Source organism: Stigmatopora nigra, chromosome 6 (genome assembly GCF_051989575.1).
Source record: "Stigmatopora nigra isolate UIUO_SnigA chromosome 6, RoL_Snig_1.1, whole genome shotgun sequence".
NCBI classification, from domain to species: domain Eukaryota; kingdom Metazoa; phylum Chordata; class Actinopteri; order Syngnathiformes; family Syngnathidae; genus Stigmatopora; species Stigmatopora nigra.
Genome location: NC_135513.1, coordinates 12,750,784 through 12,778,679, shown reverse-complemented (window position 1 = coordinate 12,778,679; position 27,896 = coordinate 12,750,784). Strand labels below are relative to the sequence as shown.

The window sequence follows — 27,896 nt, the reverse complement described above, 5'->3', positions numbered from 1 at the left end:
TAATTTGGCACCATTTTGTATTTTTGTGCAAAAAAACAATGTCAAAGTGAGTCAACTTCAATTTATTTATGGACATATTCATTCTTCATGCTGTTTTACATTTTCTCTTTCTGCAGGCTTCATTTAATTAACATCTACAATGCTTTTATCTCCCAAATACTTGTATTATAACAGGTACCCACACCCAAAGCGACATACTCACTGCGGGACCCCCAGGCGCTACAGTGCTGGTCACAATAATGGGAGTCGTAGTCGGAATTGGAGTTGTAGAGTTATTAGGTGGGGACTCTCTGGCCTGGCCTATACATGTGACTTCATTTCCCGCCATGTCCACCGCCTGAAATTCCACTCTGTCCACACAACAGGATCCTCGGTAGGAAACCATGATGATCGTATCCCCATCTGGCCCGATTACTGTGCTTGTGTTGAGGTTCCCTTCAATGGCGGTAGTGACGTTTATGTTCACTCCGCTTGCATCAGTTACGTTGATCATAAATTCCCAATCAGATGAGTTGCAGGACGATGGTGGTGGACAGGTGGATGTATTGCCTAGTACCAGGCACGTTGGTGGAGTGACATCATTAGCCTGGGAAAGAGAAAGTGATTGAAGTGCATGGATGTGCTCAAGGAGTTCTACTGGATTGAGTTTTGTGGTGAAATGGAGGATTTTGTGATGGGGGTTGGAGGACAAGCCATATTTACAGCCACATTTATAGTTACAGGAGCGTTTATATATTTATTTTTACAATAAGTAATGGCCATTTTATCGTTTAAGGGCAGGAGATATCATGAAACGAAGTTAGAATAACTATTGCACTGGAGTTGAACTACGCTCGTCTTCTCTGCGCAGCAACAATCATATGACGCGCAGTAAATTATATATTTTTGAATTTTTTAAAACATTTTATTTTATTTTTTATACCCCTTTCGCCATGATGGCGCCGTTTACGCAGCAGCCATTAGAAGTAGCTCTGTCCACTCTTATGTTTTTCGTGTTTTACAGCATGTTTTACATGAAAAATTAGATGGAACATTGACATGCATCTGCTTATGGCAGTTGTGATACTAGTGTGCCCATAATGAGCAATGATGATGTCACTCACACTGGTACTCAGTGCGCTCAGGGAGGTTGTCTTTCTGCCCAGACCAAGGAAAAATTAGAGGGAACAATGGCGTCAATGGAATTTTTTTGTCTGTCTTCCAAGTTACGGAAGGCAAAATCTGCAAATAATCGCCACCCACTGACAAGAGTGTAACTACAGATGGCTAACTTCAACATTGCAAAACAAGAAACCAATTGCGACACATGGAAAATGTACAAAAAAATTAGTTGAAGACTATTCTAAGGTCCTAGGAAAGGACAAGGAATGAAAACTACAAGATACTTGTGCCTCACCCTTCCAATGCAACTGCCCACATTTCCGGCATTGTCCACAACGGCCAACTCCACTGTGTCTGCACAGCAGGAAGCCCGATAGGAAACCATGGTGACGTTGACCCCATCTAGCCCAACCGTTGACGTTGTACTGAGTGTGCCGTTCCCTTGGCGGATGATGACTCTACTAACTCCCGTCCCATTAACACTCGTCCCATTAACGTTGTCAGTCACTTGGGCAACGTACGTCCATTGGAACAAATCACATCGTGATGAATTGATTGGACAGTCTTCAACTAGGCGGGCAAGGGTACACACTGGCGGGGTAATGTCAGTTGCCTGGAGAAACAACAGTTTTATATAAAGAAAACATGAAATACTTTAAAATTAAATCCATTCTTCTTCTCTTACCCGGTTACCGATCGCAAATCTGAGGACAGCAAAGGTGAGATCAGCCGAATCTTGATCCTCCACCTCAATTGTCATTGTGACATCGCTTCCTAATTCTGCACTTTCAGGAACGCTAAGACTCACTGTGTCGTTAGCTATCCCTCCACTGCCTTCTAGCACGGTAATGGAGATTGGTGACAAAGTTTCAAAGCCGCGATCGTTGATAGCGCGTACTGTGAACGTCTCATTCCCAGTTTCGTTAATTGCGCCTTCAGACATGATGGAGAGTGTGAATGGGATGACGATTGTAGAGCCTGGTTCTAAGTTGGTGCTGTTGATTTGAGTCTGCAAAAGTTGAGAAAGTCAAATAGGAAAAGGACTAAGTGACTGTCAATGGATTTTACCTATCAAGAGTGCAAATTGACAACAAAACTAAGGAAAGTTTCATTCTAATCAAGTTTGTACTGGTTTCTTTACACACAAAGCCTTTTTAAACACTGTCTGATAAATGGTTATTGTTGTTCAGACTTCAGGAGTTCTGTTAGATTTTAATTTGGTAGAAAATTGGACTTACGGTAAGAGAGAAGGTCGATGTGGAGATCTGAGTAGCGGCTTGCCTCTCGAACATACTTGGAGTTGAATCTGGCAAGTTTTGAAATCCTCTGAGTCGAAGCATAAAATTACCTGCTGGAATCTCGTTGAATGTGGCCAGGTAGTCTGTTCTTTCTAAAAACTGAGATCAAACAAATAACTTGAGCTATTCACAGAAGATATGAATATAATCTAGTACTTCTTATAGTTCCAGATTACATTTTCTGTTATAGGCACATTCTGCGTGTTGTTTGCCATTAGTATGTTTCATAGGAAAAGTATATAACATACCTCAAGTGTACCGTTGACCTCTGTTGGCCCTGTGCTATCAAACAATATGACCTCAGAGGCATTTGAATTTTCTCCAGTCAATGTGATCAAGATGGTCATATTTCTTCCTGAAAGTTTAGACATGACACAAATGCTAGTTAGAAAATGGAAATGGGAACTTATAATGTTGAGTAAGATCCCCTTAATCAATTTCAACCTCCTTCTCTGTATAGTACACTACAAAGTAGAAGATATTAAATTTGAAAAGTATGTATTAACCAGAAATTGGCCGTCCCTCTCTTGGCAAGAAGTCTGCATTGAGGTCTTCACGAGGTTCCCCAACTGAGAAGATGAAATTCACTGGACTTTGACCTGGAGTTAGCATGAGGGGAAAACAAATGCATACCGTTAGCATCCCTAGTGAACTAAGAAATTGCGTGCCACCTTCAGACATCCGTCCATTGACCTGTAATCCTAACTAAGTAGGGCTCTTCAGAGTCTACACTGATTTCCCACAGTCCCGTTTCAACGTCATTGTTGAAGCTCAGTCGACGAAGGGTTCCCGCCACGATTAAAGATGCCAAAGGACCACTGCTCGCACTGGAATTCTGTGTTACACCTGCAAAGGTAGGAGAAATATTCATTATGTACTAACACTTGGCTTTTATGGGTAATTGTCAAGAAAAAATAGGTTAATCCAGATTGACCACAGTACCAGTTGGACTAGTGAGATTATAGGTGAGAAGAGAACTCCCTGTAATGGAGAGAATTATGTTCCTTATTGAATTATCAATGGTAAATTGGAATGTTTGAGGCGTGGTGCTTCCTTGTTGAAAAATGATAACCTGAAAAAGACAGAAGCATATTTGAATGTCTTTTTTTGTACTGTGTTTCTGTGTTTTTTGGTTGTTCTTTCTTATTACCTTTGCAGTTCTTAAGGCATCCTCGATAATGGATGTGGCGAGAGCGAAATCGAGATCGTTGACTTCAACGATTTCACCCCCGGATGCCGTGCCAAGGTCACGGTACAGCTGTAAGGCCGATGGCGTCAGTACTCGAGATGTCGCACCGCCAAGTTCTCTTTTGCGTCTTGCGGGTAAGAGATTGGTCAGCAGGAATGTTACCTGAAAATTCCAGAATACAATTAACTTGTGATTTTGCTTGTTGTTTTACGAGGAGATTGGGTGAGGAGTTAAAGTTACAAAATTCTTTAAGTTGTCAGTGTTGTTTTCTCATATTTTCAATTTTTTTGTTCTCAGAAGTGCAAGTGTCCTACTTTTTTCCTCCAAAAGAGAAAGATTTATTATAAAAGTATTTGGATGACAAAGCAACAGCTCAGTTCTTCAAGCTAAAATTATTCTTCTCTGAATGGGTAAGTTCTTTATAATTTATTTACCTTATTATTATTATTATAAATTTTTTCCCCATCTGTAAATTTTTACATATTGCCTCCAGATGAGAAAGTTGGATTTTGGTTAGGAATGATAATCTTTTCACTTTTGTTTACATTTACCATGTGGATTTTTATACAAAAATCAACCTTTTTTGAGCGTTATTTTTGCTTAGGAAACTTCATATATACTTTAAGTTGAAAAAATGCCTATAACTTAAAGTGTCTGTTTCTTTTTTTAATGTAAATTGGTAGTCATAACTTAAATAGACTGCCCAGAAACATTCTATTTCTCAATAAGAGCCGTTACGATGCTTTTTAAATGCCGTCATTAGGACTAAAAAATACTCACCACACACTTTGTCTCCTCAATAAGGGCAATGATGGTGTTTTTTAACCCTGCATCTTTTGCTGGTGCGTCAGTGAAGACAAATATTTCCGATAAGGGTGGCGCTGTGGTCAGAGCCAACTATTAACGAAAGAGATGACAGGTGATTGATTGGCAGGATTGCATTGACTTTTTTTAAAATATATTTTTTAATGAAAATATACCTGTAGTGCGGACAAGCTCAACTCTGGAATGTCACCCCCTCCATCGGCAGTCAAACTATTTACCATTTCTTCAAACATATCTCCATTGCTTATTTGTGCAGGTCCGAATTCTGAAAATTAGCAGTAGAGTTGTGAGTTTTATAGATTTTTTTTTTTTTATTTGGGTGACTTAGGCTCTTTGAAATGACCGAATCGGTTGATTTCAATGATAATCCTGATACTCCTGATAAGGGATATTTTGCTGATTGGAATTCACGGTTTCCTCATTCTTTGCTAAATACTTTAAGACCAACTTGAAGGTGTTTTTAGATCGACTCGAACCATTAAATCTGGATTATATGACTTTCAAGAGACCTTAGAGTAGGGGTCACCATGTAGGGGAAACAATCTAGTGTCTTGAACGTGTTATCAGTTGATAAGAGTCAGGTGTTACTGGTCTTAGCAGAAACTTTATTGGTTAAACTGCTTGTTCTAAAATAGTTGGAAGAAAAACCAATGGCGGTTTGGAGATTCAAAGCAAGTGGAAAATTGCAAAGTTGGTCTAAACCAAACCAATCGAATATCTAAGAGTCTATTTACCTGGATCATTGAAGGGAACCAATATGTAGGCTTCTGGCTCCAGTAAGTTCTCCATTCTACTGTTGATGATTTCAGAAGTAAGGATCTTGACATCAGCTATCTCATCAGCCATACTTCCAGTTGTGTCGATGACAAAACACAGCACAGGAGACTGGAAGAGACCCATCAGTCTGTAGAAATGCAACAACACAACATTTGTAATCCAAATAGGCAAACCGAGCTAGTCCTTCAAAGCCTTTTTTCCTACCGTAGGAAATTCCTATCTCCCCCAGCTATTCTAATGTCCTCCAGAAGTTCCATCGTAGCAGCTACAGCCAAACTGGCGGCTTCATCGTGCAATGAACCATGTTCGGAAGTCACCATGTCCTTATTAATGCCTCCTACTGGCTCAGTTTCGCTCGTCATGTCTGCATCACCACCGTGACTGCATTTACCTTGGACAAAATACAATGTATGTGACAATAACATTCAGCTATTCGGGATCTTAATACATTAGGTTCTCTTTCTGAATGTTTAGTTTATTTCACTATGTCAAAATGTGACCATTTCAATTCATAAAAAAACAAACATAGATCCCCCAAAAGTTACCTTCAGGCTTTCCAGCAGAGAAGAGGTTGAAATAGCCCGAAGTTAGAAGCCTATTCTCCAGCACATTGGGCAAAATGTTGTTATCACAGTTATCCCCTTCACAATTTCTACATGTGGGAGTATTTGGGCCTGCAAACACAAAAATAACAATCAAAGGTTTCTAACTTGCTTTGGATGAACCTCCATTTCTATTTACTGGTCAAGTGCAGGGGTTGAGAACCTTTTTGACGAAGAAAGCCACAAACAATTCATATTTTCCAACGTTATTCCTCGTGAGCCATACTCCAAATTTAAAAGTCAAAATACATGTACACGAGTGCCTTATCCATTTTTTTGTAATTTCACCACTTTTAAAGTAGAAAAAAATGGATTTTTTTCCAAAAAATATTCTTACGCTGTTGCTAATCATTGATAAGATACATTCCAGAAGACTCTACTGCAAAAAAATGAAGATTAAAGCAGTTCTAGATGTAATATCTCAGTTCTATCATCAGCATTTTCCATATTTTAGCTCACAGGTTAGCAAAGAGCCACGTGTGGCTCCTGAGCCATAGGTTCCCTACCCCTGCTGTAGTGGAATGATTGCCAATGAACATAAATAATAATAAATTCCATATTCTACCTGCCAAGTTTTCAAGGGGTTGGTCAGGGGATATCAAAACACTGTAAGGAGCTGTGTTTCCCAATTCCACCCAGTTGCTGTGGCTGTAAAAGTCCTTGGGGTGTACAATATATCATTATGCACTCATCACAAATTGCTTATGGGTTTAATTTTCCAAAAATAGCAGCACTTTATTATTAACCAATTGTTAAACTCACCTGCAGTGTGTGAAGTATTGCTCCCAGAGTTACACGCGCTATGGTAATTCTACCCATCCTCACATCGTCCTTCACAGAAGCCACACCTTGTTAGGATAAATTACCAAACCAAAAAGAAGAATGCTTATTTACTGAGCAACCAAAAAAATCTATCAAAAACCCTCAAACTAAACAACACATGTTTACAAGCCTGGGGTCCATTAACTGGCTCTATCTCGAATAGGAATGGAATATTTACTACACTAGATATGATGGAGCATTGTAGTAATAGTACATCCTATAGGACAGGTGTCAAAGTGGTGGCCCAGGGGCCAAATCTGGCCCTCTGCATCATTTTTTTGCGGCCCGAGAAAGTAAATGAGTGCTGACTTTCTGTTTTAGTATCAAAATAAAATGAAGAGTATGGATGTATATTACATTTCCTGATTTGCCCCTTTTTAAATCAATATTTGTAATTTTTTAATTATTTTTTCTGGGTTTTTAGTTCAAAAATCAGTTTTTCATATCTAAAAATCTATTAAAAAAGCTAAAAATTGTTTTAGATCTATAAAAGACAGAAGGTAAAATCGTTGTTCAGGTGAAGAAAAGAAGTACCTTGTGTGATTAAGTCTCTTCCTTCTTGGAATGATTCATCATCAAAATGGGGCGCTGCACTGAATAAAAAAGCCAAATCCACAGCAGCATTTGCTAAGTAAATATCCTGAATGGATGCATGAAACAATACACTGGAGAGAACTAATAAGGCTGAAGAGGTGGTGCCTAGGATGCCAGAGCACACATCATGTACTTGTTGGATGGTTAGATTCTCATCAATCTGAAGAAAAACAGAATACATGGCAAAATCATTTAGTCATTTTAAGGAAAATAGGACCACAGGTTTCATCTTATGTAAAAACCTGCCTTTTGGCTTCACTCCACCACAAGGAAATGTAAGAGATAATTATCTATATTAGGCCTACAACAAATACCAAACTGCATTTATTTACTTGACCAACCTTGTTGTTGACGTGTTTTCTTTCTTTGAAATGGGTGTGTTGTCATTTTCAACCTGTTTTTCTTATGACTACACCTTTTGCGCTCTTAGTTAAATGACTTCTAATTTGACTCACTTTCACTTGGCACAGGTTGTGTTCAATGTTTGTCTTCATTAAGTGCAATCATATTTTTAATGAGTCACACTTTGGAATGACAGTTACCAGCTAGTAATTAGCAGAGATTATATTTGTATGCTGTAACTATGACTCCCATGATAATTAGAAGGAAGTTAGTTAGTTGAAGAAACTTGCCTTATTCAGTCATGTTTGCTAAATTCTTTCCTCATTCTTTTTGCTTTTTGTTATACATACTTTGGATTGAATAGTGCACAGGCATCTGTGAGTTTTAAAAAATATTACTATGACCTAATCAGATGTTCCTTTGAATGTTTTGCTCCGGCAGATAATATCAAAGAGAGTTTGCTGTTGAAACCAGCTCTCAAAATTATATTGATCAGAGAGTTTAATATCTAAGAGAGAGAGAGAGTTTAATATCTAAGAGAGAGAGAGTTTAATATCCAAGAGAGAGAGAGAGTTTAATATCTAAGAGAGAGAGTTTAATATGTAAGAGAGAGAGAGAGTTTAATATGTAAGAGAGAGAGAGAGTTTAATATGTAAGAGAGAGAGAGAGTTTAACATCTAAGAGAGTTTAATATCTAAGAGAGAGAGAGTTTAATATCTAAGAGAGAGAGTTTAATATCTAAGAGAGAGAGTTTAATATCTAAGAGAGAGAGAGAGAGTTTAATATCTAAGAGAGCAAGTTTAATGTCTAAGAAAGCAAGTTTAATGTCTAAGAGAGTGAGTTTTATATCTAAGAGAGAGAGAGTTTTATATCTAAGTAAATTTGACCGGCGACCAAATGTCCGGTCACGCATGCATGTAGTCCAACACTTTCCTACTTACAGTCAGAGGGAAGTCCTGTCCATCTATAGCAGCAATGTCTCTACAGACCTCGGCTGTCTTCTGGAGAACTGCCCTTATAGTGATCTCTCGGTGAGTGATGGAGCCACTCCTAATTATTGGCTGAAAGCATTGAGTTCCACCTGTTAGGACCAGAAGCAGCAGCAACGACCACATGCTGGTGTCCATAGCGAGGAAAAACCTAAATCACAATAGGGACAGTCTTTTGTCAAACTACTTATCTATCAGTCATAATATTTGAACTCACTAACTTTGATTACCTCTCCTTAAAAGAACCAAAAAAGGTCCAGACAGTGATATAAATTAAATTATGCAAAGGATTGTATTTTAAAATAATGCACACTTATCTTTAATTGTGAAAAAAAATCCAAGATACATGAACTACAGTAAAAACATTGACTTTACCTTTTATGAAGGTCTGAAGAGACCAAAAAAAAACCTAAAACAAAACAAGAGTTTTACCTTAATAATGTATATTCTTCTCGAGTATTAGTACAGTCAGGTCTTAAAACTCTTCAGTCGTGGTACATTCCTCAGAGGTAAGATTAAATGGTATGTTTTCTTAGTTATCGCGCAGTACGTGTCTGTTACGTTTTAGTTAAAGCAGTTGTGTGTGCGTATTTATATGTGGGTGTAGGTGTGTACAGTAACATTTTAGAAGATAATTGCAAACGTAATCAAATAGTCTAACCAAGATTTTAAGGCAGACAGGTTTTGTTTTGTTCCACTTAGTGCACGAAAGACAAAACATTTGTCATACCCACATGTAATATTTCAATTTATTGTGCGACTGTATACAGTAAACATGGTTTTTGCACAGTTTTACAATGATTATATAAACACCTTAAGGAATTAAACTACTGTTTACAATTCACATCCTAACACTTTGACTTGTTAAATATTTTAAAGTCATTTGCTAGGCCGACTTCAAGATTTAAATGTTCAAAATAACTGAATAGTTGAGCTCGATCGGATTAATTTTATGTTGTCATTTTCATTTCCAAAGTGGAAGTGTAACAACAGGTATCCAAAGCCATAGTGTTGTGCTCACAGTATGCCCTCCGGTGGAAGTCGAGTTAGTTGTACCATTATTTACAGTCACAGGCGCAACTGTTGTGGATTGTCGCACCTGACCCACACAAATTCCAACGTTTCCCACATTGTCCACAACAGTCAGCTCCACTCTGTCTGCACAGCAAGAAGCCTGATAGGAGGCTACAGTGATGTTTTCGCCCTCTGGCCCGACGGCTGTTGTCGTGTTGAGGGTGCCGTTCCCTTGGCGGATGCTGATTCTTTCAATGCCTGTCCCATTTAAGCCGTCAGTCACATTAGCCTCGAACTCCCACTGGGAGGTGTAACAGAGCGGTGAAGCTGAACAGACGGTGGACGTTCTGACCTCTTGGCACACTGGACCATTAACGTCAGTTACCTGAAGACAGACAATGTAGTACTAGTTATCGGATTAGGAATAAGTCAGTTGTAATTCAAGGAGAGGCTCTCTGGGGTCCAAGCAAAAAAACTACTGCCCATTTTTATAATCTGATTGGTTTTCCCCTGTGGCCGGTCGCCGGTCTTTTGGTCGCCTGTCAAATGTACTTAGATATTAAACAGTGCTTAGATATTAAACAGTACTTGGATATTAAACAGTACTTAGATATCAAACAGTGCTTAGATATTAAACTGTACTTAGATATTAAACTGTACTTAGACATTAAACCGTACTTGGATATTAAACAGTACTTGGATATTAAACAGTACTTGGATATTAAACAGTACTTGGATATTAAACAGTTCTTGAATATTAAACAGTACTTGAATATTAAACAGTACGTAGATATTAAATGGTACTTAGAGATTAAACTTTCTCTCTTAGATATTAAACTTTCTCTCTTAGATATTAAACTCTCTCTCTTAGATATACAACTCTCTTAGATATACAACTTTCTCTCTTAGATATTAAACTCTCTCTTAGATATTAAACTCTCTCTCTTAGATATTAAACTCTCTCTCTTAGATATTAAACTCCCTCTCTCATGAATATAATTTTGAGAGCTGATTTCAACAGTAAACTATCTGCCACCATTTGACCGGCGACCAAACGTCCGAGCACCATTTTCCTCTCACCTCTGCAGCAACTGCAAAACGAAGAACTGCAAAGTTGATATCAGTCTTGGCGTCATCTTCTACCTCAATTGTAAGTGTGATATCTGATCCAGATATTGCACTATCAGGGGCGCTAAGGGTCACGGTGCCATTGGCTTTGCCATTGTTGTCTGCTTCAATGGTAACAGAACCAGGTGACGTAGAGTCAAAGCTACGGTCATTGGTGGCGCGAACCGAAAAAGTCCCCGTTGCCGTCTCGTTAATGACGCCGTTGCTTGTTTTGGCGACGGTGAAAGGGATGGATACGGTAGAGCCTGGTTCGATGGTGGTGCTGTTGGGTTGAGCCTGTAACAAACATGGTAACAGCCATTGAAAGATTTGTTCAAGTCTTATTTTAATTGAAAACTTGATCTTACAATCACGGAAATTCTTGAAGTCTTAATCTGGGTGGAAGCCTGCCTCTGGAATGTGATTGGAGTCGATCTTGATGATGGGCTGCCATCTTCTCCGTTCACCCGAACCACAAAATCGCCTTCTGGCATCTCATTGAATGTTACTAAGAAGTCAGACCCTCCTAATGACTGTAAAGGAAAGGACACTGTTGTCAAAGCATCAAAACATGGTGACTATGACAAAGAAAATAACTTTTTAACCCTGAAGAAATTCACCGAGGTCGGGATTGAAGCTTTTGGGTTGTCAAAAATGTTTTGTCAGAAATAATAGTTTTGTAAGACACCAGTTAACGACAATAAAAAACATTCAATTCGTTAAATGTTAGCTGCAATATATTCTCCATGGAATTAATGAATTCTGTTCTCCTGGTTAAGGAAATAATCAAACATACCCGTGAAGTTCCGTTGACCTCCGTTGGCCCTGAGCTGTCATACAACGTAACCTCAGGAATAATAACACCATCACTTCCTGCCATTGTCACCAAGAGTGACATATTACCACCTGCAAGTATACACAAGACAGCCAAATGCTATTTATTTGCATTATATCATGCATTTTTTACACATTTGAATTGAAGCCAAACCTGAAAGCGGACGTCCTTCCTTTAGAAAGAAGTCTGCATGGGCGCCCTCTTGTGGTTCCACAAGATTGAAGAAGAAGTTAATCAAACTTTGACCTGTTGTTCAAGATGCGTAAAGGTAAAATCTTGATCAAATCAAAATGAATGTGCCTTTTTAAAGTGTCATTTTACTGCTTACCTGTGACCTTTACTGAGTAGGGGTCATTGGAGTCAACATTGATATTCCACAGTCCTGCTTCCATGCTATCGTTGAGGGTCAATCTTCGTAGATTACCTGCTAAACCCAATGATCCCAGAGAACCACTGGACTCGCTAGAGCTCTGAGATTCACCTGCAAAGGTAGGAAAACAATATTTAATGTTTTTTTATCTGTAAAACTATACACCAACTATGTTATAATACCTGAAGGAGTAGTGATATTAAATGAGAGAGAGGACCCTCCTGTAATGTAGACAGTAATGTTTCGTAGCGAGTTATCCAAAGCAAATGTAAAATTATCTGGCTTTCCGGGGTTCTTCACAACTTGAAAGATTGTTACCTGAAAAGAAATGTTTTTTTTTTAGATTTAAAACATTAGGTCCTGTTTTATTTGGTTTCTTTTTGGCTTACCAAGGCACTAGATGAAGAATCCTCTATAACACTGGTTGCTAGAGCAAGATCTGCCTTGCTGACCTCAATGGCCTGACCTCCAGAAGCCCGGGCAAGGTCCCGGTATAGTTGTGCATCAGCTTGATTTAGTGCTCTTTTACGTCGACTGGCTAACACGTCTGTTAGCATGAAAGTCACCTTCAAAGCACAACAGATGAGTTAATTAATTCATTTGCATTTACAAAAATATTGTAATTTCTGTCCATCAAATATACTGGGTTTGAGTCTTGGTAAAAATCAAGATGCTTTTCTACGGTAGTACAGTGTTCCGCAAAAACTGCGTTAATCGGGGGACTACTGTGAAGTTTTCTTGCTTAAATATTTGACGATGACTTACCTCAGACTTTGTGCTCTCAATAAGGGCAGTAATAGTACTTTTTAAGTCAGCATCTTTTGCTGGCGCATCAGTGAAGACAAAGATCTCAGATGAATGCGGAGCGGCAGTAAGTGCAAGCTAACAAAAGCAGAATAGTCCAAAATTAGCCACTGGATTGCATAACAAGTCATATATCCCTGTAATTTCATTGCTTGTTAAATAATCCCATTGTTTTCTCTTAGATCTTGCAAAATAGTGAATATATTTGTTAAAAAAAAGAGAAATACCTGAAGTCCAGACAAGCACAGTTCTGGGATATCTCCACCTCCATTAGCAGTCAGCTTGTTGATGCTTTCTTTAAATATATCTGCATCAGTTGTCATTTGCAGAGGTCCAAATCCTGCATATTGTAATAGAATGTCAAAATAAATGGCACCATAACAAAGATGGAAGCAACCTTGGCTTTGTTGAACCTGGGTCATTGAAAGGAACCAATATGTAGACTGAAGGCTCCTCCTGAGTTCCCCTCTTGCTGTCAATGATACTTAAAGAAACTCGTTTAGCTTCAGCGATATCATCACCCATACTCCCCGTTGTGTCGATGACAAAACACAATGCAGCAGATTGGGAAAGGCCCATCAATCTGTAGCGATTCAAGAGATAAACCAGATTTTTTTTTGGAAAAATAGTGCCATCAACAAGTCTGGTCAAGGTCTATTTGTGTACCGTAGGAAGTTCTTGTCTCCAACAGCTATTCTAATGTCCTCCAGAAGTTCCAATGTAGCATTCTCAGCCATGTTAGCTGCTTCATGATGAAGTGAACCATGGCTAGACCCGGTTTCGTCTTTATTGATGCCTCCCACTGGTTCACGTTTGCTTGTTTGGTCAAAAGAACCCCCATGACTGCATTTACCTTAGAGTACAGAGAAGGAAAAGCAAAAAGAAATGTGTGTACTACCTCTAGAAGGTAATATTCATCTGGATGTTTTGATTTTGGGATGATTATCAAAGTTACCATCTGGCTTTTCAGAGGAAATAAGGTCAAAGTAGCCTGAAGTGAGAAGTCCTTGTTGTAGGACATCAGGTAAAATGTTGTCATCACAGTTTTCTCCTGTACAGTTTCTACAGGTTGAAATATTTGGCCCTATAAACAAGTTCATTTAGAGAGGACAAAAGACAAGTGTTGTGTATTACAACCCGTGAATTCCCAAAAGATGACGACCATTGACTTTGAATGTTAATGTTATCTTTGACACACCTCAGATATGCTCGGACTTTTAACACCTTCTTTTGTATAAGGACCGGTTTAAAACAAACCATTCACATATCACCTCACCATTGACAAAACGGACAATATACACTTTTGTGATTCACGTAGGCATTCGCTGGCATTCCGACAAAGTGTAACAATCATCTACAGTGTCGTACCTGCCAGATTCTCCAATGTTTGGTCAGGTTTGATGAGGGCGTTGTAGGGAGACGTGTTCCCCAACTCCACCCAGTTACTGTGACTATAGAAGTCCTGCAAGTATATACCAACATATTTTTAAAACGCATCCTAATGGATTGCATCACTGCTCCAAAATGGCGATCTCAGATAATATCACCTGCAGAGTGTGACATACACTTCCAAGAGTCCAGCGCCCCGCGATAAAATTCTCTTGTTTTACACTGGCTTTTACAGCAGACACACCTGCACTCAAAAACAAAAACTCAGCATAAGATATGATACATATAAAAAAGTGCATCCGTTAACAGTACATATGAAACATAAACAGAAAAAAGACTAAAGTATTAACATATTCATGACTCATTATTAAAGTAAAAAGTATAAAGTACAAAGTAAAGTAAAAAGGAATGTATTAAAAAATATTATTGGGCCCGTATGTGGCCCACAAGCCGTAGTTTGGCCATATCTGCACTAATGTCTCTATCTGTATTCGATATGGAGACTCATAAATCCAATGAAAAATGAATGGTTGACTCAACAGATGATTTTTTTTTAATACCTTTTGTAATGAGGTCCCTCCCTTTCTGGAATGTTTCTCCATCAAAATGGTGTCCGTCACTCAACCCGGACGCTAAATCCACATTAGCGTTGCTGAAGTACAAACTGGCAATGGAAGCATGGAACGTAATACTGGACAAGAGCGAGGTTGAATTGTCTGAAAATGAACACGCTTCTTGCACTCGCTCAACTGATAGACTGTCATCTATCTGAAAGCAGAAGAAGAGTTGGTGATATTTCAAAGTTTTTCTCAGTTTGTCAAACAACTTACGTTTAGACTGAAGTTTCTTCCTTCTGCTGTTGCGAGGTCTCGACAAACTTCAGCGGTTTTCAGAAGAACGGCCTTTTGGGTGATGCCGCGGTGAGTTGTGGAGTTGGCGTCCGATGCCACGAGTGGTTGGAAGCTCTTGCTTAGGCCCATAAGGCTGAACACCACACAGACCAATAGCAGGATAAAGCACTTGTTCCTCATTATGGAGATGATCCACATTGGAAAGGAACCTAAATTGCAATCAAAATGCTGTGTAAACCCAACATCCCATTTTGTGTCAAAAAACAGTAACAGCATAACAACAATAAGGCAATATTCAGTGATTTTTCCTTGGGAACAAACCAGTTATATATATATATATGTATATATATAAATAAAAGAAGACTTTAACAGCCTCACCTTGAAATCTCCGACTTTCTGACAAAGGCGCTATTCAGAAATGGGGAATTCTTGGGTCTCCAATGGGTGAATTCCAGGCTCCACAAAGGTAGATTGTGTTTCCAAGGTTACGGATTGTGCATATGAGTGTATGGTGTGTTTGACAGTCCCCTTGTCTTGTCGTCCTTTTAAAGGCAGCTTGAACGATTTCATAAATTCTTGCCCACACCCTCGGATGTCTCGATAGGTTATTTTTTCAGCCCCTCAAACACACGTAGCGCTTTGTTTTTATAGCGGACCTACTATGTACGTACCTTGGATTCATATCTATACTGGATGCGATAATGGACAAAGAAAACAAACATGTTAGCATAACTTATTTGGTCTCTTAGGGATAAAGTTACAATGCAATGAGTTTATGATAAATTATAGGCTATTGTTTCTATTATTGCCATTTTTTAGGATATTTTCTATAGCTGAATTGGGATTAAGCCTTTTGAATAAGGGTCATAGTTTTAGAAATTATTGTTTTTTAGTTTACTCTTTTAAAAGCTTTGGAAGGACTGCAATTTTTGGACTAAAAATGTCTGTCCCATATTTTTAAAACTATACACAGTATACTATATACAGTTTTCTTGTCAAACTTATTCGATGTTGATAATAATGCACCTTTGTAGTAAAAAAAAAATCCAAAAAACTACAAAACTCAGTAGAGCACATTCATCCTACTGCTTTATTTGAATACTATATACTTCAAGTATCTATTACATTTACAGAACTCAACAATACTGCATTATATAGGATCAACCTTGGTTACATTTTAATTTTAAAAAATAGCAATCCATTGAGTTTGGTGTGACAAACACAAAAAAAAATCATCATATAAATTTTAATTTGAGTCCATTTTCATTCCTACTTCTATATGACAATCAATTGCAAATGTAAATTACTATAAGAATGATTTTTCTTGCAATATTTTTTCATAATTTTGAGTAAAACTACAAGCCATACAACAGCAACGCACCAAAATCCTTCTAGTGGTGACGCAGTTATTGGATGAAACCTTTACGGTGAACATTTATCGGAATCAAGCACTTCTTCCGTTAACTGATTTTAATTCTTGTATCTTGTTTTAGTCTCATTCGCTTTTACTCAAAATTGGAGTTAAATCAGATGTCAAACTGGATTTTCCCGTCTTGCCACACCTTGTTGTCCACTTGATGAAGTCAGCGTTTTTTTATCCACCCGCAACCGAAACTAGTTTGAAATCCTAATTTGGAACCTTAATTCTACTTTTGAAAGTGTACTCTAAATGTATAACCTTATCTTGGAAGTCTAATATTATCATTTAGAATACTAATATGAAATCTTAATGTTGTTTAAAACCATAATTAATACTTTTCAGTCAAAGTGTAAGTCATAAAATGAGCCAGTAGAGAGCAGTATAAGCTTACTTTTTTCCACACAAAAATATGTTTACGTTAAACCAAATATTTTAAATAATTAGATAGTTAATGTACATATATGTTGGGGAAAAAGTAATGTTGAAATATGAAAAGTAAAATTAAAATGAATTTAAAAAAAATGCACAATGCGTACATTTTATAGCTCAAAACCCATTATATATTGCAGCAAAATAATTCTTTAAAGTATTTGCTTTTAATAGTCCCTCATAACAAATAGACTCCAAAATTCCAATCTTAATATGTCAAAAAGCAGTATACATATTTATTACATATCCATTTTTATCAGGAAAAACCAATCACAATGCTCAAAATTCATGTATAGATACCTTGTTGAAAATGTTAAAAAAATGTACTGGTCAATTATTTCTCAAAAATAAATAGTAATGTAAAATCTACATTTTTGCATACAAATCTCCCATTTAATCCCACAGTGAGCTGTGCACAATATTAAAAAATATATATCTGGGTGTCCTATGACGAATTATGTTTAACTTGACAAAGTGTAACTGAGGAGCCCACCCCAAAACCTGCATACAAAGGCTCACTAAACTGCGCTTTAAATCTATGTATGAGTTCCATTCTATCCGAAACGGCATAAAACGCCACCGTGTGGCCAGCATAGTCGAGGTAGACCCCGACCCGCGATGCCCGAGGGGCATCCGCCAGCTCACGGTCAGTTTTGTTGTGCCAGGCAGAATATCCCGAGTCGGAGCAGAGAAGACTCCACGATTTGCTGTTGTATCCCAACAGGCTGTGGGAGTTCTTCCCCTTTCGGGTGATGCTTTTGTAGGCCACTCCCAGGGAGAACTCGCCACTCCACTCGGCCTCCCAGTAGAACCTGAAACCAGTGAGGGGTTCCTTACATAGAATTTGAGAAAAGCCGTCAAAGCGTTCGGGATGGTTGGGGTAAAATTGGACTGTTTTTCTTCTGGTGACACGTTGATTCCCATCTGATAAGACCAGCTCTTTGTAGGCCGTATTGACATCGAAGGACATTTTCTTGAAGTCTGAGGGGAAAAATACAGTTAGGTGTTCGCTAAATTGAATGTTTGGATTGGTGTTGGCATTTTTGGGTGTTGGGAAGGAATTAGGTGCTCACATTTCAAAAAGTCGGATCTTGTTTTGGGCTGTTGGAAGTCCATTCTGTTTGGAACTGAAAATGGCAAATGGGTTGTGTTAAGACAAGGGTGCTTTAACATCAACTTGATTTCATGTGGACTGGACCATTTTAGATATAATATTTAGATATTTTTTTTATAAACGGATTGAAAGAACTGGATTAAAGCCCTGAATATTCAATTTTTTATAGATCTAAAACAATGTTTATTTTAGCTTTATTTAAATATATTTTTAGATTTTACGAAATGATTTTTGAACTAAAAACACAGAAAAAATGATTAAAAAATTACAGTTATTGATTTAAAAGGGGGAAAAACATGGATTTTAATATACATCTATACTTTTCATTTTAATTTGATCCTAAAACAGAAAGTCGGCACTCATCATTTACTTTCTCGGACCACGAAAAAATGATGCGTTGGGCCTGATTTGGCCCCCGGGCCGCCATTTTGACACATGTGTTAAGATGAAACATGCCCACTTTTTTAGTATCTCAAAAGGCCTAAGTGCCAAATATTCATTGCTTTTACTGGTTGTAGATGTGAGATTTATTCCTAGCAGACTTTGCACCAACAGAAAAATACTATTCCACATAAAAACACTTCTTAAATTTAGCTTTTCATACTTTTTTTTTTATTACTATAGTTATACTTTTGGCCTACCTGTGAGCCGTTTGTCTCCACTTCTTGGCAAAAGGATGTACACAGGTGTTTCCGCTACTGTTAAAGAAATTCCCATTCATACCATTATAAAACTACATAGAGTAGCAGTCGTAAACACAATGATTTTGTTCATTAGAACTCACCTGTCTTGGAGATTTTACCCAGCTCATTTTTACAGACATTATCCAGATGTTCCTTCATTTCTGAGGCAGTTTTGCTCATCTCACTGAAGGCAAACTGAGGGTTGATGAGCACTTTGGGAACCGTGGCTTCCGGGGCAACACATAGACTTGGAAAATTCTATTAAACCACACGACAAACATAAAAAAATGAAATAAATTGACCTAAAAACTAGCTAAAATAACCAATAACCCAAATTTATGCAGATTATAGTGCAGAAATGTCATAAAAAAACGAACAACCAAGCAAGCAGATACCTAAACAGCAACCCTCCAAGTGGAGTTGGGCTAATATTGCAAATTTCATAAGAAATGAGTTTAAAATGACCTGCAGAAAGTGAATGTTGTCTTCCGTTTCCAGTATCTGTCTCAGTCCCGAATCTCTACGCTGCAACTCCAGAATCTCTTGTTCCAGACGTTCGACATAGCCGTCAGCTTGCGACATGGCCGACTGCATGTTGGCCGTTATCAGCTGATGAATTTCCGCCTTCCAGCGCTCCACCGCCTGTAGCATCTCGTGGAAAGTCTTTTCGCTTTCCACTTGGGCTCTCTGGGCGCTGCTCTAAACATATTCAGTTCAGACGTGTAAAAAAATGAGATGACTTGTTGCTAGTTGTAACAGCTCTTATGATGGTGTGGTCTTACTTTCAGAGCATTCACATTATGCTTGAGGTCTTGGAGCTCTTTGATTCTGTCCTGAATGATGTGCTGAACTTCAGACTGTGTCACCACCAGCACTTTCTAAAGGAATCAAAAGGTAAGAAGAACTTTCTTTTTCACAAATCCCACCTCCTTTTATGTCAAGTTTTGATTACAAATGTTAAATTTATTCAAGAAAGGGCCAAGTGAGTGCAGGTTTTTGTTCTAAGACATGATGTGTCAAAGTGGCGGTCCGGGGGCCAAATCTCGCCTGCCACATCATTTTGTGTGGCCCGGAAAAGTAAATCATGAGTGCGGACTTTCTGTTTTAGGATCAAATTAAAATGAAAAGTATAGATGTATATTAATTATCCAGATTTTCCCCCTTTTAAATCAATAATTGTCATTTTTTAATCATTTTTTTATGTTTTTAGTTCAAAAATCATTTTGTAAAATCTAAAAATATATTTAAAAAAAAACTAAAATAAACATTGTTTTTGATCTATAAAAAACTGAATATTCAGGGCTTTTAATCCAGTTCTTTTAATCCATTTATAGAAAAAAATCGCAATATTATATCTAAAATGATCCGGCCCACTTGAAATCAAGTTGACGTTAAAGCAGTAAAACAACCAGCCTACATGCATCTGTTTTTGGGATGTGGGAGGAAACCGAAGTACCCATAGAAAACCCAGGCTAGCTCAAGGAGAACATGCAAACTCCACAGAGTGTAGACCGACCTGCGACCAAACCCTCAACCCCAGAACTATAAGGCCAATGCCCAACTCTACCTAAAAAAAAACGAGACCAAAATCCATGTATAAAATTGGCCTACCTGCTTCTCGATACGTTCCTCCTCCGCAGAAACAATATTGTGACTACGGTGCTCCCTCACAGTACACAAAACACAGATGCACATCTGATCCGAGCGGCAGAACAACTCCAATCCCTTCTCATGCTGTGGGCAGATCTTCCTATCCAGATGACCAGTTTCATCCACCAGCTTGTGTCTCTTGAACGTCGACGACTCATAATGCGGCTTAACATGCGTTTCGCAGTAATACGCCAGGCACACCAAGCAGGACTTGACCGCCTTATTGCGCCGACCCACGCAAAAATCACAGAAAGACTCCCTTTGCATGTAAGGAAACGGAGCGAGCTCAGGAAGCGAATGGCGGCGTTCGGAGTAGACGTCCGGCCGGTTGCGCTTCAGCACTGGCCTTGGCGTGAAGGTGGATCTACATTGGGGGCAACTGTACACCCCCATATGGTCGAACTGGTCCCAGTAAATCTTGATACATTCCAAGCAGTAAGTGTCCCCGCATGGGATTGTTACCGGATCCCTCTGGGCATCCACGCATAGAGGGCAAATGGCGTCTGGAGGTAGAGGGAAACTAGATTCCGCCATGTTTCGTTGAGTTCTACAAGCCTTTGAGTGATATTCAATTGACACCGACCCGTTTTAAGGTGACATTCAAAAAGGGGTTGGGTTTGTGTACACTATAAGCAGATAGATAGTCGAGACCTTCCCACCCTAAAATCATTTTTATCTGATCATTGAGTTGAATGAGGAATGTGTAACCTTGAAAGTTTTTTAGTTGACTTATCAGGAATAACCAGGGGGTGTCCAGAGATGGGCTATTTATTGAGAGGTCACAGTACCCGGTAGTACATATTGTAGTTAAAGTTAGTTGTGTTTCATCCCAAATTCCTTATTTCTTTTACTTGAGAGTTTTTAAATGTTTTTTTTTTTTTAAGATTTAAGGGGTCCCATCTAGCCAATCCTGTGAATAACATTTTTGAGGTTCCAAAATAGAGATGAATAAAATGGATCCTGTTAGGATTATTAGTCTTACATTGTTATATATTTGCCTGCAATTACCGCTTTGCTTTACTTAGCTTATTATTCATACATTATTATATACTTGCTTGCAATGAAGAATGCTTTGCTTTACTTAGAATGTTAGGGTTATATTATATATCTGCTTGCAACCGTTGAAATGCTCGCTCCTGAGTTAACCATCTTTGTGAGCATTAAACAAAATATTTGACAAAAGTCAAGATTTTCATTGAAATTTGAATGACAATAACTTGCACAAAAATGTCTACAAACCTTAAATTAAATGAAGAATAATGCTTGCTACTCTTAAAAACTCATGCAGACCAAAAATACTTTCACAGTGCAGAATATAGGCTTAAATGTTGCTGTATTTACAACAATTGACAACTCACTTGTTTCCTACACAATTCCACAGCAAACAAACCGGTTCTATCCTTTTGCCTTGTTCACGTTTCCATGAGTTTCATGATGGTGCCTGTTTTCAAAACAACTCTGCTTCAGCTTGGAAAATTGTCAGGATGTGGGTAGCCACCCACACAACCACTGAGTACACGTCTTTCCCAAAACACACTTGGTATCGAGGACGCTAGCAATTGTTGACTGTTTTATATATATTATGTGGAATATTCAATGTATGCACTTTGTAAAGCCAAGCTGTTCAAAACTGTTTGCACACTACCAATATACGTATTAGTAAGGTTCTGGCCAGATTTGTTTTGGAGAGTTGGTGCTAAGTAGGAATGCAGAAGGAACTTGTTGGATGAGTCATAGGGAGCATGTGGTAGAACAGCTGTGATGGGGTGGAAGTCTGTCAAATGCTGTAGATTCCTCTGATGTGTTTGTGGAATCAAGTAAGGGCTGGGTGGCAGGCAAACCAGGCTGAGGAAGCAGATGCCAGAAAGAGGAAACAAGCAGAGATAAAAATCAGGCTTCAAGGAGGCCAGCCCAGTTCTGGTATTCCCATAGGATGCTTGGCTCTGAAATGGCTGGATAGATGGCCAATAAATTGATAAAATCAATTTATTCTGCCTATGGGACTATTGCACAAACAGCTAAAATCTTTGTATGGGGATTTAGTCAATGATTTAAAAGAATACAATATTTTCTTCATAGTGCAGTGAGGAATTTAACATTAAGACATTTAAGAAATATAATACAAGCAAATAAGGAAGTATTTTTCTCAATGATTAAGTGTTAAAAATCTATATACATACTGTATTTTCACGACTATAAGGCGCACCACATTTAAAGGCGCACTGTCAATGAATGACACTTAATTATTTTTCCATATATAAAGCACACTGGATTATAATACGCCCTGTCTATTTTGGAAGAAATTTAATACTTTTAAGTGCATATACATATGACACATTTCATACTTCAGAAACTGGATGACTTTCTGTGATTTATGAAACCCTAATACACTCTTATTATTTCTTTTTTGGACTCCTCCTGCCTAAAATAAGTCTACATTTGTCACAGTGACCAAATAGAAGCTGCTGTTTTTATATATAATGGACAAAATAACAGTAGTTGTATCATGGAAAATACAGATAATACTGCATGTTGCTTTTTCTATATAGGTTGGAATATAATCCACTGCTTTTATGAGAGCAAAGCAGACAGAAGAGCAGCTGAGTGGCAATGATGTCATTGATGGTGCTGGGTGGTACTCCCTCCCCCGCCCATCCTCGCATCTGCAATGTTGTCGTCAGTGTTAGAGATCCCGGGAGTGGCCGAAAAGCAGCGAGAGGAAGTGGAAGGAGGAGAACAAGAAGGTTGAATAGCAGTGAGCGAATCAGGGATTTCCTACAAATATCAGCTGGAGAGCATCTAACAACAGCAGGTACACTTTTTGCTGTTAAAACAATATCTAAGGAAATGTTTTAAGGTAGAAATTTTGATTTAGCAGTTGATTTTTTTGGTCTAGCAACACAAATAAACAATATGCCAATGCAGAAAATGTTATTAACTGTTGTTTATTTGTACAGTTGCTAATATTTTCTTGTCTATCTTCAGATATGTTTTAAGATGTGTATGTTAGCGCATTGAGGAAGGGTAATCATGTAAATGTTATGATTATTAGAGTTATTAAATGTTAAGTTTAGATATAAATTGCAAGGCTAAGACTAAAATCAATGGGAAAAGATGGTGGACAAGTGTTGGGATGTCCTGCGTGTTCATACCCTGCAGAACAGAAGCCATTTGTAGATGATTTAATTAAACTGGCCTGAGATCAGCTCAAGTAACAAAATGTAACAGTGATAGATGTGATGTATATGCCTTTTTAGTAAAAGGGCCACTTAAACTGATTAACTTGTCCATCAAATGCTTGGCAATGTCTTTTCCCAGCAAAATTCTGCTCCAATAATCCACTGTGTATCCATTGTGTTTTTGTCAGCATGGCGGAGGGATCTGGGTTTACATCAGAGGTGGAGATGTCCTTCCACAAGTTCGCCATTCATGGAGACACCAAGGCCACGGGGAAGGAGATGAACGGCAAGAACTTTGCAAAGATGTGCAAGGATTGTCTTATCATCGACGGGAAGAATGTTACCAGCACAGATGTGGACATCGTCTTCACCAAAGTCAAGTAATGTTTTTAATACAGTAACCCAAAAGACTCATTTGCCTTACTTGTTGAATTCGGTTAAATCTTCTATTTCCTTCAAGAGCTGTTAAAAGACTCAATTGGCCCGATATAATTCTGGAATTAGGGGTAATCTCAATGTCTGGAATGAGTAAATCTTGGTATAGATTAGCAAACAATAGACGATAGATGGTAAACAGGTCATTTAAATGACTGTGATTATTAGACTATGAGCAATACTCAAAGTTTTTCTGATATAAACTGCAGGTCTCTATATTGTGCGATGGAATACTTCAACCAAAGATTATAGTTGAATGTCCTTATGTATAATATTTCACGGAAACTCATTTCAATATGCTTTTGTGTGCTGCTCTTTGCCCGACAATTTGCCGATCCATTCGCAGCCAATCACCACTCACCTTCTCAACCCCTTTAAATGCCTTGCACTGCAAATTGCCAGAAAATATTCCTCCAGCTCCACGAAAAAGTCCAAATATATAAAATATAATATGTTTATGGCAAATCAGTAATATTCCCACCCATATCCGAGCTTCTCTAAGACAACGTTGTAGATTTTGAGTCGCCTGTTGCTATTCCACATTACAAAAAAAAGCGGATTGTATATATCTGTCTTCTGGCAAAGAATACATTTTCTACACAGCTCTGTTGTCTCCTCAGGTCCAAGTCAGCTCGTGTAATCACATTTGAGCAGTTCATCATGGCCTTAACGGAGCTGGGCCCGAAGCGTTTCAAAGGCAAGAGCAAAGAGGAGGCACTCCAGCTTCTCTATGGTCTCATTGTTGGCAAAGAGCCTGCCAATGCTGGAATAACTGTGAGTACATTGTTGTTCATCACCATGAATCAGTTTTTCTTACGATGCTGGAGAGATTTGTAGCTTAGGATGACTTTTATCAGTCCTACGCTGGCCAGTTTCAGTCAAATCAAATGGCTTGCAATGTCGTTAAAGGTAGTTACAAATCAACAATGTTTGAGTGGCGAACAGTCTTTTCGTGGTGGTTATTTTAGACGTTTAAACGTGGCTTTGTAAGACTCAAAAATATAAATGCTTATATTATGGTGAAAAAGTAAAGGAGGATTTTTGATGAAAATTTTAACAGGTTCAGTGATGTCTGAATTAAGGCAGGACCTAATATTTTACTCATACTGTTGTTGTAATTATAATACAGATTGAGGGAACTAAAACAATAAGGCTTATTTTAATGCACCTACATTTAAATAGTACTAGCATATTAAAATCTAAAAAATACGTAAAAAAATGTAAGGGTGTCAGATAGCTTTAACGTAAACTTAATTTTACGTGGGTCGGACCATTTTAGATATAATATTTAGATTTTTTTAAATAAATGGATTAAAAGTACTGGATTAAAAAACTCTGAATAATCAGTTTTTTATAGATCTAAAACAATGTTTATTTTAACTTTTTTTAATATATATTTTTAGATTTTACAAAATTAGTTTTGAACTAAAAAACACAGAAAAATTGGTTTAAAAATTACATTTTTTAATTTAAAAGGGGGAAAATCAGTAAATTTATACATCTATACTCTTCATTTTAATTTGATCCTAAAACAGAAAGTCGGCACTCATGATTTACATTCCCGGGCCACACAAAACGATCCGGCGGGCCAAATTTGGCCCCCAGGCCGCCACTTTGACACACATAATGCTACCTCTAGTATAGGTTACTTGACTTCATTTTTTTAGCATTTATTGCCTTGTATGTTTTAATAGAAACGAGCCAAGGCAGCAGCTGTGGACAGACTGACTGACACATCCAAGTACACCGGAACCCACAAGGAACGATTCGACGAATCAGGAAAAGGGAAAGGAAAAGTCGGACGTGAGGACATTTCTGACACGAGTGGCTACGTCTCGGCTTATAAGGGCAGCGGTACTTATGATGATAAAGTCAAAGAATCATAATTCATAAGATTTATGGCATTTTTGGGCACTCTTTTTCATTTCAGGTGCAATAAATATGGAAATCGGCGCTTAACCACGTGCCTTACTAACCAGGTATAGAAAATAAACATTATAGATTTATTTTTAGAATGTGTCAACCAATCCTAACATCTGTTTTCATGTAGCCTAATAAATGCAAATTGGTTTTAGGTAGAAATTTAAGCCATACATGACAATTTATTTAAAATATAGTCATGCTTTTTGCATGAGTTGTCAATAGTCTTGGCAAAAAATGACTTAACATAAATATGCAGCTTGTACAATTTGTATTGATGCATTTATAGGACATGATAGTCTATATTATATATGATATAATATGATTGATGTAGCACTGCTAGAATGAGTGTAATCTAACAAAAAGAATTAATAAAGTGAAAACCTATACAAAGTTTGATCCTATTCTAGGTTTTAGTTATGATATTGACTTCAAGCCATCAGTTTATTGTGGATGAAGATGTGTTTAACTTAAATAAAACAAAATATATACCCTTGAATGTAAAGAATTGCATGCAAAACACTTTTTTTGTAGGAGTTTTAATGGAAAGTCACAATTTTGGAAAGGAGGAGCTGTGACATTATGAAAGGTAAGCATATTATTATTTTTCAATTATTGTGTATAATTAAGTGATAAAACAATGTTTTTTGGGGGGGGAAAGATGGAAATCTAGTTATAAAACAAGTTTTTTGGGGAAAAAGGAAATTCAGTTATAAATCAATGTTTTTTGGGGTAAAAAGAAGGAAATCCAGTGATAAAACGATGTTTTTTTGGGGAAAATGAATGAAATATTCTCATACACACATGGACAAATCAGTAAAATTAGTTTTGATTTATAGTTTTAAGAAATTTAATAATATTGATTTTATATTGTTTTCAACGCTTAACTAAATGTTGACTACAGTATGACATTAAGATGTATACATTTTTTTTATAAATGAACCTTTCTTTCAGTTGCATTCATAACAAAATGAGTGACTTAAAGTCGGAAAAATACGATAACTGCAGTTTTCATTTAAATTTTTTCTACGGAGAGTTTTGGACTTAGTCTTGATTTGAACTGCTTCAGAATGTGTATTTTTTGTGTGCTTGTTCTTCATTCCCAATGCAGAGTACTTCAATTTTCCTCCGGAAAAAATACGTTATGCCAGACTCAAGAAAGTCTCCTCCCTTAAAATAATGAGACAACATCTGGAATTTGTCCCAGAGTTTATGCAGTTGCCGCCCAAAGCTCCTTAAGGATGGAAAGGACATGCACAAGGACACATTTTACTTCACACTACACACGTGATCACAAAGCAGCAGTGCCACAAATAAGAGCCAATAGGTAAATATAATCAAAACAAAGTGCCAGATTTGTGTATACTTGCTTTATTCTGTATCTACATGTAAGAATTGAGTGATCACTAACCGTATATGTGATGTGATGTTATTGCCTGTCAGGCATTTTCCCAAAAGGTGGCAGCATTGTTCAATGATTTAGAGGAATAGAGTGTCTTTTCCAACCTTTTTTTGAGCTGCTTGCACACTTTTTGCAGTGGAAAATAAGTAATTTACCAATTTGATACTTGTAATTTCATAATATCAATCTCTTAATATTACATCAATAGCAATTTTGTGGTCACAAAGACTTTACGTCACCAAAAGTGGAGAAAAAAATACTCATTTAACATTTTCCAGTTCACTTTACATTCAAAATAGCCAAAAAAAATGACTTCAATCCTTTAAAAGTAGAGTTTAAATCTTGTAATATTACAATATGGACTTATTGTTCGTCACATTTTAGTTTGAATATCGCAATATGACTATTTTTATCGATGATTTATTACAATTTAGGACTTTTCTGGGCCTGTCACTAGCACAGTGGTTGGGCAATATTGTTTTAATACGTTTGTGTACTTCATATTTATTGTCAAACGTAGGGATAGACTCGATTTATCAAAAATAATGAGAGGACAGGAATAAGAAATGAAGACAATATTGAAAAGAGGCAATAAAGGATTGCAGGTGTCCCTCAAAATGATTTATTAGGAACTTAATGAATGGAAAAAAATGACAGAACAAAAAGAAACAGGCCAAAATAAGAGATAAATTGTTGCCAGATCAAGTAGGAAATCAGGACAAACTGAAAGCAACCCAGAGAAGAATATAAAAAAA

General features: G+C 37.6%; 4 protein-coding genes and 1 long non-coding RNA gene across 6 annotated transcripts; 2 read left to right on the top strand and 3 right to left on the bottom strand.

Annotated features, from left to right (window-relative positions):
• Nucleotides 1–46: 46 nt before the first annotated feature.
• On the bottom strand, nucleotides 47–9,118 carry LOC144198024 (von Willebrand factor A domain-containing protein 7-like). The gene is made up of 19 exons (XM_077718810.1): nucleotides 8,972–9,118; nucleotides 8,492–8,690; nucleotides 7,149–7,368; nucleotides 6,555–6,640; nucleotides 6,358–6,451; nucleotides 5,736–5,864; nucleotides 5,395–5,581; nucleotides 5,148–5,317; nucleotides 4,569–4,678; nucleotides 4,369–4,485; nucleotides 3,550–3,750; nucleotides 3,342–3,471; nucleotides 3,093–3,245; nucleotides 2,906–2,998; nucleotides 2,648–2,754; nucleotides 2,340–2,498; nucleotides 1,787–2,110; nucleotides 1,397–1,714; nucleotides 47–586 (listed from the first exon to the last, which is right to left on the bottom strand). The coding sequence occupies exons 2-19, from the start codon at nucleotides 8,675–8,677 to the stop codon at nucleotides 146–148; spliced, it is 3,225 nt and encodes a 1,074-aa protein (XP_077574936.1). The 5' UTR covers nucleotides 8,678–8,690; nucleotides 8,972–9,118; the 3' UTR covers nucleotides 47–145.
• Nucleotides 2,916–11,572, top strand: LOC144198028 (uncharacterized). The gene is made up of 3 exons (XR_013326651.1): nucleotides 2,916–3,722; nucleotides 3,886–3,998; nucleotides 11,440–11,572. It is a non-coding gene; the product is annotated as an uncharacterized LOC144198028 (long non-coding RNA).
• LOC144198027 (von Willebrand factor A domain-containing protein 7-like) lies at nucleotides 9,353–15,459 on the bottom strand. The gene is made up of 18 exons (XM_077718814.1): nucleotides 15,288–15,459; nucleotides 14,889–15,118; nucleotides 14,619–14,826; nucleotides 14,217–14,302; nucleotides 14,038–14,131; nucleotides 13,625–13,753; nucleotides 13,336–13,522; nucleotides 13,083–13,252; nucleotides 12,897–13,009; nucleotides 12,631–12,747; nucleotides 12,255–12,431; nucleotides 12,048–12,183; nucleotides 11,824–11,976; nucleotides 11,649–11,741; nucleotides 11,457–11,566; nucleotides 11,029–11,193; nucleotides 10,634–10,957; nucleotides 9,353–9,938 (listed from the first exon to the last, which is right to left on the bottom strand). Exons 2-18 carry the CDS (start codon nucleotides 15,105–15,107, stop codon nucleotides 9,504–9,506), a joined length of 2,916 nt encoding a protein of 971 aa, XP_077574940.1. The 5' UTR covers nucleotides 15,108–15,118; nucleotides 15,288–15,459; the 3' UTR covers nucleotides 9,353–9,503.
• A 1,508-nt stretch (nucleotides 15,460–16,967) lies between these two features.
• On the bottom strand, nucleotides 16,968–20,750 carry ftr84 (finTRIM family, member 84). The gene is made up of 7 exons (XM_077718811.1): nucleotides 20,167–20,750; nucleotides 19,338–19,433; nucleotides 19,021–19,254; nucleotides 18,657–18,813; nucleotides 18,514–18,570; nucleotides 17,832–17,885; nucleotides 16,968–17,739 (listed from the first exon to the last, which is right to left on the bottom strand). Exons 1-7 carry the CDS (start codon nucleotides 20,737–20,739, stop codon nucleotides 17,204–17,206), a joined length of 1,707 nt encoding a protein of 568 aa, XP_077574937.1. The 5' UTR covers nucleotides 20,740–20,750; the 3' UTR covers nucleotides 16,968–17,203.
• A 2,046-nt stretch (nucleotides 20,751–22,796) lies between these two features.
• On the top strand, nucleotides 22,797–26,143 carry tppp2 (tubulin polymerization-promoting protein family member 2). Of its 2 annotated transcripts, XM_077718812.1 has the most exons (4): nucleotides 22,797–23,017; nucleotides 23,573–23,764; nucleotides 24,440–24,593; nucleotides 25,514–26,143. In XM_077718812.1, the coding sequence occupies exons 2-4, from the start codon at nucleotides 23,574–23,576 to the stop codon at nucleotides 25,703–25,705; spliced, it is 537 nt and encodes a 178-aa protein (XP_077574938.1). In that variant the 5' UTR covers nucleotides 22,797–23,017; nucleotide 23,573; the 3' UTR covers nucleotides 25,706–26,143. The 2 variants fall into 2 exon arrangements, with proteins under 2 accessions (XP_077574938.1, XP_077574939.1); XM_077718813.1 differs by lacking the exon at nucleotides 22,797–23,017 and having other exon boundaries at nucleotides 23,570–23,764.
• The last annotated feature ends 1,753 nt before the right edge of the window (nucleotides 26,144–27,896 follow it).